Genomic DNA, 16,900 nt, shown 5'->3' on the forward strand with positions numbered 1-16,900 from the left:
CGTGAAAATCGCCGAATGTTAAATATATATATATATATATATATATATATATATATATATATATATATATATATATATATATATATATATATATATATATATATATATATATATATATATATAATTAACTTGACAAATTTCTTTTGGTATGGGTTTATCTATATAATAGGCCCTAAAGCTTTTGAACAACGATTTTTTTCCAAAATGAATAACTGAATTTAAATAATAAATTTAACAAACGTTAATTTTAAAAAGAAAAACCATAGATTAAAACAATGAAGATACATAATATGTGGCCGGAAACCATGTCTTGGCTAAATACTCCGCAGCATCGGGATTAGCAAGCTTCAACTTTTCAGCGGCACCTATACCATCTACAAGTATTGTCTCCCCACCAGTTCCTGTATATTCATGGCAATGAAACATCTGTAGGCTATAATAAAAAATTAATAACTGCAAAAGTAAGAACAAAGCAATTTGCGAACCAATTGTTGTTTCATGCTCATAGATCAAGGCCTTCTTAAATAGGTCGCGACAACACATTTTCCGTAAAATTAGTGAAGGCCGACTTTTTAACGGAGAAGTCTAGATTAAATGAGGATTTTTGTTGTTTAATTTTAACCATTATAATTAAACTCGTAAAATGCCTAATAAATGCTACATTTATGGGTGCTCCTCAAATTAAAAATTAAAAATAAAACTAATGTTTATGTCACAATGTATAGATTTCCCTTTCTTCTAAATGCAAACTTTGTGTTAACAGATAATAAGCAAATTTTTGCTCAGCACTGGCCTAAAGATCCAGAATTAAAAAAACTCAAAGGTGGTAGTTTTGTTTCAGTGCACCTCTCATTCTTTAAAGGTATACCAGTGTCTTGTATTCCAATAGTGTCTAGAAAATGAGATGTCATTGGGTTAATGTGCTCTGAAAGAAATAGTTTACCTGATAAGTTTGAAAACTTCAAAAAAATGGAGGCTAATCAATTTAATTCAATTTTAAAAAATTTGAAGTCAATGATTAATAACTGTGAAGAAAAATATTATTTTGTTGAAAAAGAAAAAAATATATCTTTAATAACATATGAACATTGTGGACCAATACCTAAGTTTTCAATATATATAACTTCAGAAAATTCTGGAGATATTTATTTTAATGGCCAACTTTTATAATTTTATTTTTTTTAAACAAAGGAGTTATTAAATATTATTCTCAACTGGAGAATGCTATTAACAATGAAACAGATAAGTGAGCAAGATATGTTAGGCATCAAATGGCTTTGTTAAATAAAACAAACAACACACCATTTTCTTGAGAAGACATTTCTGATGCATTGATCTTTATTCAAAATCTCGTTCAGTATATTTTGATCTCATTAAGAGGCGTGTTTTGCCAAGTGTACAAGAGTTACAACGAATGACAAACAAATTAAATAATTTTGAAGATAATGAATATTTAAAGATGATATTTAAAGAGCTTCAGGAATTTCAAAGATACTGCTTTATCTTGGCTGATAAGGTGTACATAAAACCTGGGCTACAGTATTCTGGTGGTAAGTTATTTTTAACTTCCAACTGGAAAGCCAAGATTTTTGTTTTTAGTTTATTTTTAAACTATTGCTTGATAAGCTTCAATAATTGTAGAACTCACAATTAGTTAAAATAAATCATTAAAAAAAAATTATTTTTTAAGAAGTTGTTAATTTTGTTTGATTATAGGTATTGTGTACAGTGAAGCAGAAAATGTCCAAGAAATAGCAAAAACAGCTTTAGCACTAATGCTCCTTTGTCTTTTTGGTGGCCCACAACTTGTTATAAAAGTTTTTCCAGTTTGTAAAGTTACAACAAATTTTCAAACGAGCGTGATGGATTTAGTGAAGAACTAAATTATTATTGCAGGTGGAAAGCCTCTTGAGTTAATAATGGATAACTGTCGAGTAAATCAAAAAACATTTCACTATATTAATGCAAAAAATATTTCAGAATACTATACTTTTCAATGACACAGTGCATATTTTAAGATGTATTCGAAATAATTGGATCACTGAAAAAGTACAATCTTTAAAATATAAACAACTAAATGATAATGATACTGTGCAACTTGCAGAATAGAAATTTATAGTTCAACTTCATGCTGAAGATAATCGAATAGTTAAGTTGTCACCATTAACACAAAAAGCAGTGTCACCAAAATCAATTGAACGACAAAATGTTAGATTAGTTCTCAAATTTTTTGTGATGAAACAGTTGCAGCATTACATGTAAATTTTCCTAAGGCTGAAGATACTGCACTTTTTATTAAAACAGTTGTCAAGTGGTGGCTTATTGTCAACAGTAAAGCAAAAGGTCTAGATATTAGATTAAATGATATTCGAAGAAAGCCTATTACTTCAGTCAATGATTGGTAAATAGATTTCTTAGAGAACTATATTACTTATTTTGCTGAAAAGTTGAAATGCATAAATTCAAAATCAAGAGAGAAAAAGTTAACAATGGATACCCAGAGTGCATTGCAAAAAACTTCTAAAAGATTAGCAAGTATTTGTTGAATTGCTGTGTATCTTATGTATTGTTAGGACATATGCAATCAGATGCACTAGAAAAACAGATTGGGAAATATCGGCAAGGGTAAGGTGGCACATATCTGATTACTGTGCAAAATGTTTTTCAAAAATTTAGAATCGACAAAACTAGAATGTTACTAGACGAGCAAACAGATTTTACAATATTTCCTCCTGATCACCACCACTGTGATAACTGTGAACTTGATGTGGAGTTTGATATGTCAATATGTGAAAATTGTGAGGATCAGTTGCCAAATAAATGCAAATAAGGGCTTTTTTATATATTGCAGATTTTATTGCTTACAAACTTCCAGAATTACATGCAATTTAGTCTACTTTGTTATTTATTGTTTTTTTATATTTGAAGTGACACTTGTGAATAAAGTTTCACCATTGCTGTGCAAGAGAGGATTAATTGACATTTTTATTAACTGCAATAGTAAATTTCAATTGCTTCTTTGAAGTGTTAAAAAGGTTTTTTGGCAAACATTTTTTTAAACAATTATTGTAAAAAACACTCTGAAGATTTTGGGACGGAATGTTTAATAAAACAGGCAAAACTTTCAACTTCATAATAAAATACTTTGAGTCAAAAAAGTCAAAATAATTTTAACCCTATATTGCATGATTTATTGCAGATACGATTAAAAAAATTGAAAATCCTATAAAAACGTTCATTTGGGACTAAGAAAACAGGGAGTAATCAAAAAAAAGTTTGCACCTCATAAATTAGGTCTTTTGGGCTTTGTTGCTTTAAAGCAACAATATGCAGTAATGATAATATTTAAAAACAATTACACTGTCAAAGAGTAATGGATCAAAAGAAGTAAATATCATAAATTAGCCACTAATTCATAACAAGAAGTCAAAAATACAAATATTTACATAATAATTGTGTTCAAAAATTAATATTGCTCAACCTTAAAGCTATAACTCTAGGTATAATTCTGGCATAGGAAGATAATACAATTAAAATATATTTTTTATTATTATTATCTTATTAATTATCTTTCACTTCAACAATATTTTTAGTTTCAATTACTCATGAAACTTTCGAAAACAATTGGAATTAGGTGTAAAGCATAAATGAACTTTACATTTCTCACAAAAAACTTTTGTTATTCCAGTGCAGTCTGGGTACTTATAACGACCCTTTTTGTCTACAAAAGAAGAAAAATGACCAATATTGTCTTTCCTAGTGGATGGCTCAGGTATATTTGCAGCAGGACCCCTTTTCTTTTTTGCTCTATGAAGATGGTCAACAGAAGTGGATGGTCGGCCTCGCCTACTGCTTGATACCTTATTAGACTGGACTAAGCATTTTGCAACTTTAAGCTTAAATATGCGAAGTTGGAGAATATCTTTCTTTAAGGCTTGTGCCTTTTTCATGTCTCTACAATAGAGTATCCACGCTTGCACTACTATTAAATCAAAAAAATGCCAAATGAGTTTGTGATACCATTTTTTTGATCGAATGTGGATTCTGTACAGACTCAGCATGCCATCAAGGAGATCTACTCCACCCATATATTTGTTGTACGTGGTTACAACAGATGGTCTTTTGACTTGAACAAATTTCTTATATTTTCTATCCCAGCGGTTAACAATGGTTATCGGATTCACCGCTTCATAACTTGTTAGCAATGCAACGCCCCTGTTATCAAACCATTTCACAGCGCGAAGCTCAACATTATCAACTGAGGTAACCCTAATGGCAGTTGAACCTCTACCTTCTTTTTTTAATTCACCATCAGTGGGCATGTTGAGATTTGGAAGCCTGTTTGTACGCACTGTTCCTGTGCATGCTATGCCTTGATCATAAAGTGTTTTTATTAGTTCCAATCCAGTGTACCAATTGTCAAAAAACAGTTTGTGCCATTTATGCCTTTGTACATTTACTAACAAGTGCATCACAATATTTCCAGATGCTTTCAAATCAGGCTGTCCTTTACAAACATCAATTGAACCTGAATGTATTTCAAAATTATGAACAAGTCCATCAATACTAGCCAAGATATAAAACTTGTAACCCCACTTTTTAGGTTTTTGAGGATTGTATTGTTTCAACGAGGATCTTCCCTTAAAAGGAACAACTTGTTCATCAATACACATAATTTCTTCATGCTTCAGGCTAATAAAAGATTCCTTCAACATGTTTACGATCGGGCGTATCTTGTAAAGCTTGTCAGTACAGTTTTCTGGACGCTGCATGTCATCATTACAATGAAGAAACAACTTTATTTTTTCAAATCGGTTTAATGTCATCACTGAAGCAACTTTTTCAAAATACAACTCATTGCTCCAGTACATACGTGTTGATGGGAGCTTCACAATACTCATTAAATACAAAATGCCAATAAATTGCTCTAACTCATTTTTGTCCAAATGCAAATTCTTCTCTATGTTTTTTTGTAACGCATATTTATTAGACTCGTCAACAATATTTTGAAGAAGTTCATCAGTTAGAAATCTTCTTACATATGATATCGGCTCGTCTGAGATTACATTCCTATTATCTTCTTCACCGTTACTGTTTTGAAATGGAAGATTTATTTGCTTAAAATCATCGGCTTCTTTAATCTTCCAAATAAGATTTCGTTTTCTTTTCTGTGGTTGGCATACTGGTGTTAGTGGTGGCTGTAGAGGTTGATATGTTTTACCGAATGACAACTGTAGTGCTTGTTGTTGATCATTACAATCAAAAACATCACTATCCGATTCTGAATTAGCATATACTGATTCTGACTCTGATGTAATAAAGTCTTCATCAGATTCACACGATAGATCACTGACATCAGAAAACTCAGGTTGGTCTACAGGGAAAACAGTCTCTCCAAATGGGATTCTTAACCTCTTTGAAGATCCATAGAAGCTTTTAGGATTCATCTATAGCAATAAATAAGCACTCTTAAAATATATAGAATAATAATTGAATGATAAGAATATTTAAACAGAGCTTCAAAGAGGTTGAGAAAGTTATATTTCTACTTAAGGTTTTCCTAACTTAAATTTATATTTTTAAATATATATTTAATTTTCTGTACACATTTAAATGTCTTTCTGCAGTAGAAGAAAAACATATAATCTCAAAAAATATATAAATATATCTAAAATGCATATTGTTGCTTTAAAGACACACACACAAAGCTAACTCTTTTTGACTTATCATTCAACCAAATATTTCAAAATAACTGAATTTAATGATTTAGATATCATACAATACGAGTCAGAATTTTTAATTAGAGCTTCCTTTATTTTTTCTTTGTTAAAATTCAAGTTTAAAAGAGGAAATAAAAAATTCGCAACTTCTTTCATTACTACTATAAAAACACTGGCACATTTAATAAAAACATAAAAAATAGCTGACTAATCACTTTACAAAATGTTAAAAAACATCTTTTGAAACAACTTTAGCAAGTAAACCATTGTTTCCCTCGATTTACAGTATGCAATACAGATATAGATGGTTTGTTAATTTAAAGACACAGTATGCAATATAGGGTTAATAAAATAAATTTAATATATTTGTTTGTTTTTATCAAAAATTTATTATTTGTTAAACAGCTAAAACAAACATATTGTTTTAAAAATGAGATTTAGTCATTTTTTGCTATACTCTAATACTTAAATTAAAAAACTTAAATTTTTGTTGTAATTAACTTATTTATAGACGTAAAAAAAATTCCTACAACATTTGCTTCCGAAATTTAATCAAAATGTTTTGTCCTCATAAAGCTCTTTATTTGTTTCCGAAGTTTGTTTACAAAAGCAAGGATAAAAAATAATTTAACCGTAAAAAAGTCGGCCTACGCTAATTTTACGGAAAATGAGCTGTCGCAGCCTGTTTGAGAAGGCCTTGTCTCAGATCAGAATCAGTAACCATTTGTGGTTAATGAATCTTCTGAGAGCCTAATTGTTTTATAATAATAATAACAATAATAATAAATATTGAAATAACCTAAATTTTTATTGAAACAACAGTAATTACTTAAACAATATAGTATAAAAATTGTGGTATAAAATTGGTAATCAATCTAGTATTAAAAACAATAAAAATCAATCTAGTATTAAAAACATTTTTGACATACAAAAGAATACCATCATTTTTGTATCAACTAGATAAGATTGTCACAAACTTTAAGTTCTTGCTTTTAAAAATTAAATTTTTATTTGTCCTTGTATGGAAGACTGCTGTCATATTTAAGGTAAAACATCCAATAATGCCCTTTTCTAATTTAGAAAATATGGAGAAAACATTAAAATGTATTTCTGCTCTAACTACAACCAATCTTTAGGCTCTCTCCTATCATTGTAAGGTTTCACGTCATCAACTTTTTTACAAATACTACTTCTCTGCTTGAGTAACCTATTATCTCTTGTTCCGTCAACCAAAGCTCAATCTTTCCCTTATCTTCATGCTCTTAATACATTACAAAAATTTATTTTTAGAAATCGCTTTCATCATGTTTTTCTGACTCCATCAGGGTTGGAAAAAACCCAACCCAAATAGGTTTTTTTGGGTTTTATGGGTTTTATAGGTTTTTTTGGGATTTTTTAAAAATGACCGTTATTATGAAATAAAAATTTCCAAAAAGGAAAGTTAAATTTCTAAATTTATAGTTCATTTACCCTATATGTTCTTATTTTTATTGCCAAAGTACCTTAAGTCTCTAACATATTTTGGATCTCAGATTTACAGTTTTCTTACTAACTCCATCTTAACTTTCTTACTAACTCCTTCTTAAGTTTAAACTTAAATAGTTACTTGCTGCCATTTTGCTGGGAGTTTTGAAAAAAAAACTTAGTTAAGTTGTCTGGGCAGGTGTTATAAACTTTGATATCTTATATCATTGATCTTAACAAAGGCTTTCTATGTATTAGTTTAGTTACTTTAATTGATGCATAGTTTTAACTAATCATAACCTGGTTAAACCTGGTTAAGCTGCATAAACATCTAAAATTTTGACTGAATGCAAAACCAGCTATTTTAAATGTTTTTACGGTTTTTCCTCGATTCTTTGAATCTTAAAAACTTGTGCCCTTTTTTTTGGACAGCATAAAAAAATTATTTGTCAGCATAAAAAAATTTTGACAGCATAAAAAATTTATTTGTCTCTAATTAACTTTTGGCACTTTATTTGTTTTCAACAATTAATGTTTTTAAAATAAATTTTTTGAAAAATAAATGTTTTGAAAAACAAGTAGTCAACTTTTTTAAAATCTACTGACATATAATTTGTTATTATTAAAAAATAACTCAATATTATAACAATGAAATTTGTTATAATAACGCGAGACTGTTGTGATAACAGATCAAAATAATGATTATACCCAGGTGAATATAAAAAATATATTCCATCAGTATGACACGGAAGAGCAACATTTGAATATGCTAAGTCAGCATGATCTATATCTTCTTCTGATCTGTTTGTTGTTAGCCATACATCACCATAAAAAGTCTTACTTGGATACCCAATAAGATTACTAATAGTTCTAACAGACTAAAAAACATACATAAGCGGAATATATAAATAATTAACAGAATTAAAAAAAAAACTATTTTATCTAAATAAATTCCGAAAAAAAAGGATTGTTTAACACGAAAAATTAAAAATTATTAGTAATTAAAATTATATTGAAATTCTGCCATTAATTACCTCAAGTGTTGTTAGGGTGTTTTTTTACAATCTCCAAGCCATATATTTCCTTTCAATCAAAATAAACAATGATTATGTAAGTATTTATGTATATGCATATAAATATATACATATATGAACTTTTTTGGAAACGGCATAGTGGCAATAAATGAACTTTTACTTGTATTGCAAAAAAATATCTCACTGTGAAATTTTTCATGTTGGAAAAAGAATTGAAAATAAATATATAACTGATAACATATAACTCATAACACAATTGCTTATTAAGAAAACTTTATAACAAAGATTGTGCTATGTGTTCCAAACATTACTACAATAAATTTAGCATAATGTTAATTTTTTTATCGCTTAATGTATTCAAATTGGAGGTTGTCTCATGGAAAAAAAATTTACCATGCGTCCTTTATCAGGTTAAGAAAATACTTACTAACATATCAGATGTTTACTATATTATAGTAAAATGTTTGTAAATTTACAATTCAGTCCAAATTTAAATTGACTTTATAATATAATAATAAATTTAATATAGTATAAAAAAAGTTTAGTAATAAATTTCTATTAAGAAAATATCAATTTATAAATCTTTTTAGTTACAAAATCTTTAATGAATTCTTTTACTTTTAATTTGACATTTAGAAACAAGATTTAGAAACAAACACAAAACTATTTAGGCAAAAATGTTGTTTTTTAAAGAGGAGAATGTATCCTCCTCTTTTAAAAATGATCCATTAGGAAACAAACAAATGTTGGTTTAAATTTGGAATTGGTTTGGCTGCACTAAGTGCAAAATTTCGGTTTTAATTCGGCTTTGATTTGTTAAAAATATAACATGAGATAGAAGGGCTGAAAACCAGTTGGGACTGGGACTTATTTCCAGATTATAAACGATGTTAACAATTTGTCACTGATCTTCTTGATCTTCTACATCAAAGTGCAGAACAATTTATTAATTTTAGTCAAGACTTCATTGAGTTATATAGAGAGATTTCAAAAATAACTGAGCGTTCTGTTGGATTGGTTTAAAACCTAATGGTTTGGATGTTGGAATGTTTTAATATTTTAATGTTGGAATGGTTCAAAACCTTACCCACTATTAAGTAGCCTCTTCATCTATAGTGGCCTTCTCGGCCTTGAGGCGGTGAAATACAAAAAAAAAAAAAAAAAACCTTGCTCTTAAACCACGTGTTTGTGGTTTAAGAGCAAGGTTTTAAACCATTGGTTTTGAAAAACAATTTACTAAGAGGATAAATTAAGTATTCTATTGGTAGAATACAATTTGAAAGTGCTCAATTTTTAAAAATTTTTAACCATGCTCAATTTTTAACTTTCCATCTTTTTTGTTTTTAAAAAATGCAGTAGAAGCAATCATGGCTTAATTTTTTTCTTATATAATCAATATATTGATATAAAACATGTTATGAAACTTCGTAGTGACATGTTATGAAACTTAGCACTGACTTTGCGTGTATCCAGCTTCCCGATTGGCCAGGCCAATCGGGAAGCTGGATACTCTCATTAGCAAGAAATGTCTTTATGAGTTTTGCGGTATGGCATGGAGCACTAGCATGCATAAAAATTATTTTTTCACAATTTTAAAATCACTCTCTTATCTGGGGAATCAGCAAAGTCTGCAGGACAGTCTTGTACTGATCTTGTTTCATCTTCCCTAGTACAATGTAAAGATGACTGGTATCCCTGCTCGATATGCATGACCGAATCATTATAGATGCTTGGTGCTTTACAATGTTTACAATGCATTCTGGTTTGTTTTGTTCTCTTGGTCTGCGGCGCACAAATGTTGTTTAGTCTTCCAAAGTCTCAAAGGTAGTTTCGTCGCTGAATCCATTCTGAAAAAAGCAGTCAATGTTGACGTTTAATAATTTATCAATCTCTAATTATTATATCTGTAAGTTTTAGTTATTATATCTGTAAGTTTCTTAGCCCGAGCAAGACGTTTTTTTAATCATCGCAGTCTTAGGCTTTGGCTTCTTCAGTGGTTTTCTACACTTAAATCCTAACTCGTAACTTCTCCTTCTTAAAGATCTAAGTGAAATTTTGATGCCATGGTTTTTCAAAACGCTTTTCAGTTTTATTGCTGGCATCTTGCAATTTTGTTCAATAACTTTTTTGATTTTTCTATCAACTCTAGCACTTGTTATTCTCTTTCAACCACACCGACTTTTTCTCTGTGATTCTAATTTGATATATATATATATATATATATATATATATATATATATATATATATATATATATATATATATATATATATATATATATATATATATATGTATATATATATATATATATATATATATATATATACAGTTGCGAAAAATAAAATTGCACCACTAAGCGTATTGTCCTTTTTGTTTAGAAAACACCATGCAAAATAAATTTTTTTTACAGCTTTGCTGTTTAAAATATTAGCAAACATGTTTATTTTCTAAAGCAAATCATTTTGGGAAAAAAACTGCTTGATGTTGCTCGATTTTAATCAAAAATGCCAATTCTGACCCAAAAATAAAATCGCACCACACACTCTTTTGTTGTAAAATACTCTGATAACGGTAAAAATAATTGTGAATATAGCAAGCGTTGTTTTTTTTTTTTGCTGTTTTATTCGTTTTATGTTAGTGCGTATTAGTATGAGACATTTACATATAAAATGGGACGCGGAAAGCATTGTAGTGCAGAAAAACGAGAACTGATCCGAAAGTTGATATCAGCAGGGAAATCTTATAGATAAGTTGGTTGTTTAGTTGAGTGTTATAATAAAATGATAGGAAATGCCATAAAATTTCAAGAAAAGCCTGAAACATGTGGTCGAAAACGTTTTATTTCAACATTGCTGGCCAATCGCTTAGTCCGACAGGCTAAAAAGGAACCTTTTAAAACAAAAAAGGACATCGATGCAACAGTACAAACAGTTCGGAGCTGTCTGCGAGTTAATGGATTAAAAGCCTGTAGCCCCAGAAAAGTTCCACTTCTAAGTGCCAGACATGTTGTAATGCGTATCGCGTTTGCTAAAAAACACTCAAATTGGCCACTCGAAAAATGGAGGAATGTTTTATGGACAGACGATTGTGCTTTATGTTGGAAAAGGATTTGGAGCGTATGTCAGAAGTCCGCCGAATGCAGAATACGATTCAAAACATACCATCAAAACTATTAAACATGGAGGTTGTAGTATAATGATATGGGCATGCTTTTCTTATTACGGAGTATGGCCCAGTCATCACATTGCTACTATTATGGACCAACACGTTTATGTTGATACGTTGAATAAAATGATGTTGCCATATGCAGACTATGAAATGCCGTTGTCCTGGGTGTTCCAACAGGACAATGACCTAAAGCACACTAGCAAGAAGCCGAAGAATTGGTTTGAGGAGCATAAAGGTAACGTTATGGAGTGGCCAGCACGGTCGCCAGATCTTAACCCAATAAAAAAAAACCCCAAAAATGGAGCAAAATTCCGCTAAAGCGATGTCAGGACTTGGTTAACTCGATGCCAAGACGTTGTGTAGTCGTCATTGCCAATAAAATCACGCTACAAAATACTGATATGTTTAGAAATAACTAATATTTATTGTAAAATGTTTAAAACAATTGAGCTCATAATATTTCCTTATTTTAAAGTACACATTAAAGCTGTGGTGCTAAAATTTTTTTTGCGTTTTATTTGATTTTTTTTGAATTTTTGTTCAATAAATGAATACTATATATTAAAGCTTGTATATTTTGTTTTTTATAAAAATTATAAGCCATTTTCCTTTTAAATATGTATTTAAAAGTTTTCAATCTATTAAAAATAGTTAAAAATTCTAATTTCAACCAATTTTTGGTGGTGGTGCTATTTTATTTTTCGCAGCTGTATTTATATATATCAGAACCGTAACCGCCGAGGTGGTCAGGGTTAGGGTTAGGGTTGAATAATTAAAATATTTTTTTTTTTTATAAGAAATCTGTTGTAAAATATATAGAATGACTTTAACTCTATAGCATTTATTTTCTTGAGATAAACTTAAAACCTGCGAAAACCTTACATTTTCTCAATAATGCATTTTATTGCAAAAAATGAAGTATTTATTGAAATACACGTGAGGTTTTTATACATCACAATTCGATTGTCAAATCGAATGTTATCACAACATTTTTTTCGAATTGTTATCAGCATCCTATTATTAAAACTAATTTAAAAAGGTTTGTTTTAGTTATTATTTTCAATTTTTTTCTTGATCATAACTCCCCCCCCCCCTCTTTTTTTTTCAATCGAAGAAGCCCTAGGCCCCCCAATATCAAAATTGTGTTTACGGCTCTCTCTCTCTCTCTATATATATATATTTAACGCATGCGCAATGTCAACATTCTATTTTATTAAAGAAAATGGTTTTATTTTAATATATATATATATATATATATATATTTTATTCAATTTTTTAAAACTATTTAAATTTTTTTTTTTTATTTAAAATAAAATGTTTATTTTCCTTTCTTTTTTTTTTTGAAAACTATTTAAATTTTTTTTTTTATTTAAAATAAAATGTTTATATTACTTTCGAGGTATGTCATCTGACCTAACCCAGTAAAAAAGCGCACATGGAATACGCGTGGATTTTTTCCATATGTAACCCATATGGGGATTATTATTTTGTCCCATGCGGGTTTCATATGGTAAATCCCACATGGATTCCATATGGTAAATCCCATATGGGATACGCGTGGGTTTTTACCATATGTAACCCATATGGGGATTATTATTTTGTCCCATGTGGGTTTCATATGGTAAACCCCACATGGGTTTTTTGTGGTAAATCCTACATGGGATATAGGTGGAAAATACTACATGTTATAGATCTTAAATGCCACATATTTTAATCCAAATGGTATAAAAGTAGTCAATACTAGACAAATGAAAGTCCGAATGCTTCTATGACAATTTTTAAAATTCTTTTAATTTAAAAATTACTTAAATAGTAATTTAAAATTAATCATCGAAGCTTCAAAGAGGTTTAACTTAATCTGGTATTTGCTACTTTATCCCATTTGGTATTCAAAATGTGTAGCATTTTTGATCTTTTACATGTGATTTTTTTAACCTATAACCTATGTGGGATTTACCATAAACTATTATGACGAAATTTTATAAAATTAAAAAACGTGTTGCAAAATGAATTTATTTTAAAATAAATGCTATTAATTAATACATCCAAAATGAATATTAAAAATATTATTTTTTCTTTTGCGATTTACACGTCGTTTTTTATCGATGGAATTAATTAAATCGCTTCGGCTTGCATAATACCAAGTTTTTTAGTATCTTCTAACTTTCTTCAAACATTTTCTAAAAAAAATAAATAAATACAAATATATATATATATATATATATATATATATATATATATATATATATATATATATATATATATATATATATATATATATATATATATATATATATATTAGTAGAAAATCACTTAACTAAATTTTTCCATTTGACACTGTGTTTCATCAACAAAGATTCATCAGAAATGCATTTCTGATGAATCTTTGTTGATGAAACACAGTGTCAAATGGAAAAATTTAGTTAAGTGATTTTCTACTAATATATAATTGCTCTGTTCTTTTAAGAACATTGAGCACTCTATTGTGTAGAATACTTTTTAAAGTTGTTTAAATATATATATATATATATATATATATATATATATATATATATATATATATATATACACTAGGGCTGTCCAAAAAATTTTTTTTTTTCAGATTTGATTGCATAGTTGTTTATTTTGTGCCATTTGACATAGTAATTAACTGTGCAAAAAATCTTTCCAATCAGATAATGTTTAGGGGGTGCTCAATGACCATAAAGTTTTACGAAAAATGTGAAAAACATGGAAAAAGTAACAAAGTTCCACAAATTTCTAAAACCCGGTTAATTAGATTTTTCAGATTTGATCAGTTTTAATTATCTCTAAATATTAAATTCTGAATACAAATTACAATCCACATCCACTTTAGACTGGTTTATTAGCAGAGAAATTAATGAAATAAAATACTGCAATACGACTAAAGTTCTGCGGTTTTTGTTATATCAGAATTTTTCCAAAATAAAACACTAGGATTTTTGACTCTTTGTCATTGATTAAAATACGAATTATAAACAAAAAAACATATGAGCAATTAACATTTAATTATCGTAATGTTATAGTTCGTGCAATGTTAATGCTAGCGAGGACTATAACTCTTCAGAGTACACTTTCTGGCATCTGGCACTCGCTTTCTGTGATCCTCAACCACCTGAATTAACCTCTGCATTTCAGATTCATTCCTTGTAATCGATTCATTAAACATCGACATTAAAGCCACAGATCGTTCGGCAGCATCATTTACTACTTTCAATGAATATACTAAATTTTTTCCTTCTTGGTATTCTGGGGAATCATTCCAGGTAGCTGGATCGTTGTTGAACAGAAAATCAATATCAACCTTCATTAACCGCAACGCACTTGCTGAAACTGATGTCACCAGCATGTCCCGAGATTTCTTCTCTAGACTTTCAATGTTCTTTAATTTGATCAACCTTTCAGACCAGTTCTCACCGTGAAATTTCATGTTGGAAATCATTTTTCGCTTCTCTTCCGTTTGAAGTTTGTTTGAAAACAAAGCTAGTGGGACCAATTCTGGTGAAAGGTACCACAAATGGTTTTGAAAGTTCTTGACTGCTGCTTCGGAAATCGTTTTATTCACAACTGCAAACTGCTTAAGTTGCTGAAACAGAAACAAGTCATTAACTGGAGCATCGCTGGCATTTGTGCATGATATCCAAGATTTTACATAAACCAGACTAGCAAATAAGCAAAATTCACAGAGATTTTTTTCCTCTTTTGTGGTCAACTTGAACTCTTCACGAAATAAATAAATCTTAAAACAATAAATAACCTTGGCCATCCAGCGAGCCATGTGATAAGCACCAGGGATCTTGAAATGATAATTTTTCTCTTCTTGATCAGGCAGTTTTCCAAGTATTAACAAACATGATTTCTTTGTAGTCATCCCTTGGCATTTTAACATGCAGGTTTTCTTTGAGGAATGCAATCACTTCATTTTGTAGTTCTTGCACCAGGGGTATTTTCATTCGAATGTCATCCAGAGGTTTAAAATTTCCTTGATTAACTTTGGGCCAATATTGCTGAAATCTCTGGAAAAGAGGTATGTTGGGACCAGATGATGGTCCAAATAGTGATCCAAACACTCCTGCTACTATGATCTCATGAACATGGTGTCTGCAAGCGAAATATAACAAATTTCTACCTATATGTTTCTCTAGAACTACACATGCACCATTTTTGGAGCCAGTGTTAGAGGCTGTAGTATCAAAACTCATTCCAATAACATCACCAATTATGTCCCAGAAATTAAGCAGATGAATAACTGCTTTTGCTTGGGCTTCTCCAGTTCCAGCTGATAGTTTTGCTATTCCAAGTATTTTGTCAACATTGTGACCTGTCACACCTACAGATAGCCGGTCAACATTTGCTTTAGGGGCTGCAGAATTTGTACGATCTATCATCAGTTTGCCATCCCAGTGGACGATTAATGGTGGTTTGTCCAAATCGCAGAATTCAGTTCGAACAGTGGCTTCAATATTTGATCGATGATAGGTTCGTTTTCTACGGACTGTAGAACGTGACAATGATCCATCATCGAGGTTCTGTCCACCAGCCCTTGCAATTGCTGCTGCTAGTATAGTAAATTTTGTGTCAGATAGATTAATTCTGTCTAATGTTGATGAAACATCAGGCGAGTCAAGAATTGTATCTAAGATACATTGTCGTTTTGGAGTACTTGCTAAACTTGATTCAGCTGACCCTGAAGAACTTGCTTTACTGACTTGTTGTCTGTAATAAACAGGGATTTCTATCTCAAAATCTCTATCAACCATTTTGTCATTATCAACAGCATCGTTATCGTTGTCATCACTATAACTTTCGTCATGTAAAGGTTCAATAACAGGAACTATTGCACTCGCACCAGATTGTCTTTGCTCTTCTTTTAGCTTTCGTTCTCTCTCTGCTTGTTTCCTTGCTTCATTTCTTTCTTCTAATTTTGAAAGTTCTTTGTCCTCTCCAAACATCACCATTTTTCTCTGACATCTCTGATCCAATAAAAATTCGTTATCTTCTTCAATTCTGATCATGGTTTCAGCATCCTTGTGGGCAATGTCAAAAAGTAGGCCAATGGTGTCTGTAAATGATTTCTCTCTCGATTTCTGAGAATCTGGATTTTTTTTTTTTTATTAATTTAAATTCCTGGACTAATGTTTTCAACTTTAAGACTACATTCGGATGAAATGCTGTCGGAATACGGGCTTTATTCCAAATAATAATCAGTTCATCAACAGTTGTTTTAAGACTTTCAGGCACTGACTTTTTGGTTGAATTAAGATGATAAAAAAATGTTTTTAAAACATCAGATGTTAAGGGAAGAACTTTATCTGGAAGATTTAGCTCTGGTTGTCCAATTAAAAAGATTTTGGTTTGAAGTCGTGTAGAGATAGCAACACGAGATGATGCTGCCATTTCAATGATAACTGAAATATTATGAGAAAATCAAAACTCAATACCATATTATTCAAACTTATCATTCAGTTGTTGGTTTATGCAGCTGCAGCAAAAT

The 16,900-nt window shown here is 29.9% G+C and overlaps 1 protein-coding gene across 1 annotated transcript; it reads right to left on the reverse strand.

Moving 5' to 3' along the window:
- Positions 1–3,599: 3,599 nt before the first annotated feature.
- Positions 3,600–9,928, reverse strand: LOC136082906 (piggyBac transposable element-derived protein 3-like). Its single transcript, XM_065802318.1, has 3 exons — positions 9,821–9,928; positions 7,853–8,062; positions 3,600–5,447 (listed from the first exon to the last, which is right to left on the reverse strand). Exons 1-3 carry the CDS (start codon positions 9,926–9,928, stop codon positions 3,600–3,602), a joined length of 2,166 nt encoding a protein of 721 aa, XP_065658390.1.
- Positions 9,929–16,900: the final 6,972 nt, after the last annotated feature.

Source organism: Hydra vulgaris, chromosome 08 (genome assembly GCF_038396675.1).
Source record: "Hydra vulgaris chromosome 08, alternate assembly HydraT2T_AEP".
NCBI lineage: Eukaryota > Metazoa > Cnidaria > Hydrozoa > Anthoathecata > Hydridae > Hydra > Hydra vulgaris.

Coding starts and splice junctions, on each gene's coding strand:
- LOC136082906 (XM_065802318.1), bottom strand. CDS start 9,928: ATGCATATCGAGCAGGGATACCAGTCATCTTTACATTGTACTAGGGAA. Junction 8,063..9,820: donor CTGATTCCCCAGATAAGAGA/GTGATTTTAAAA, acceptor TATGTTTTTTAG/TCTGTTAGAACTATTAGTAA. Junction 5,448..7,852: donor TGTTATCACAACAGTCTCGC/GTTATTATAACA, acceptor TTATTGCTATAG/ATGAATCCTAAAAGCTTCTA.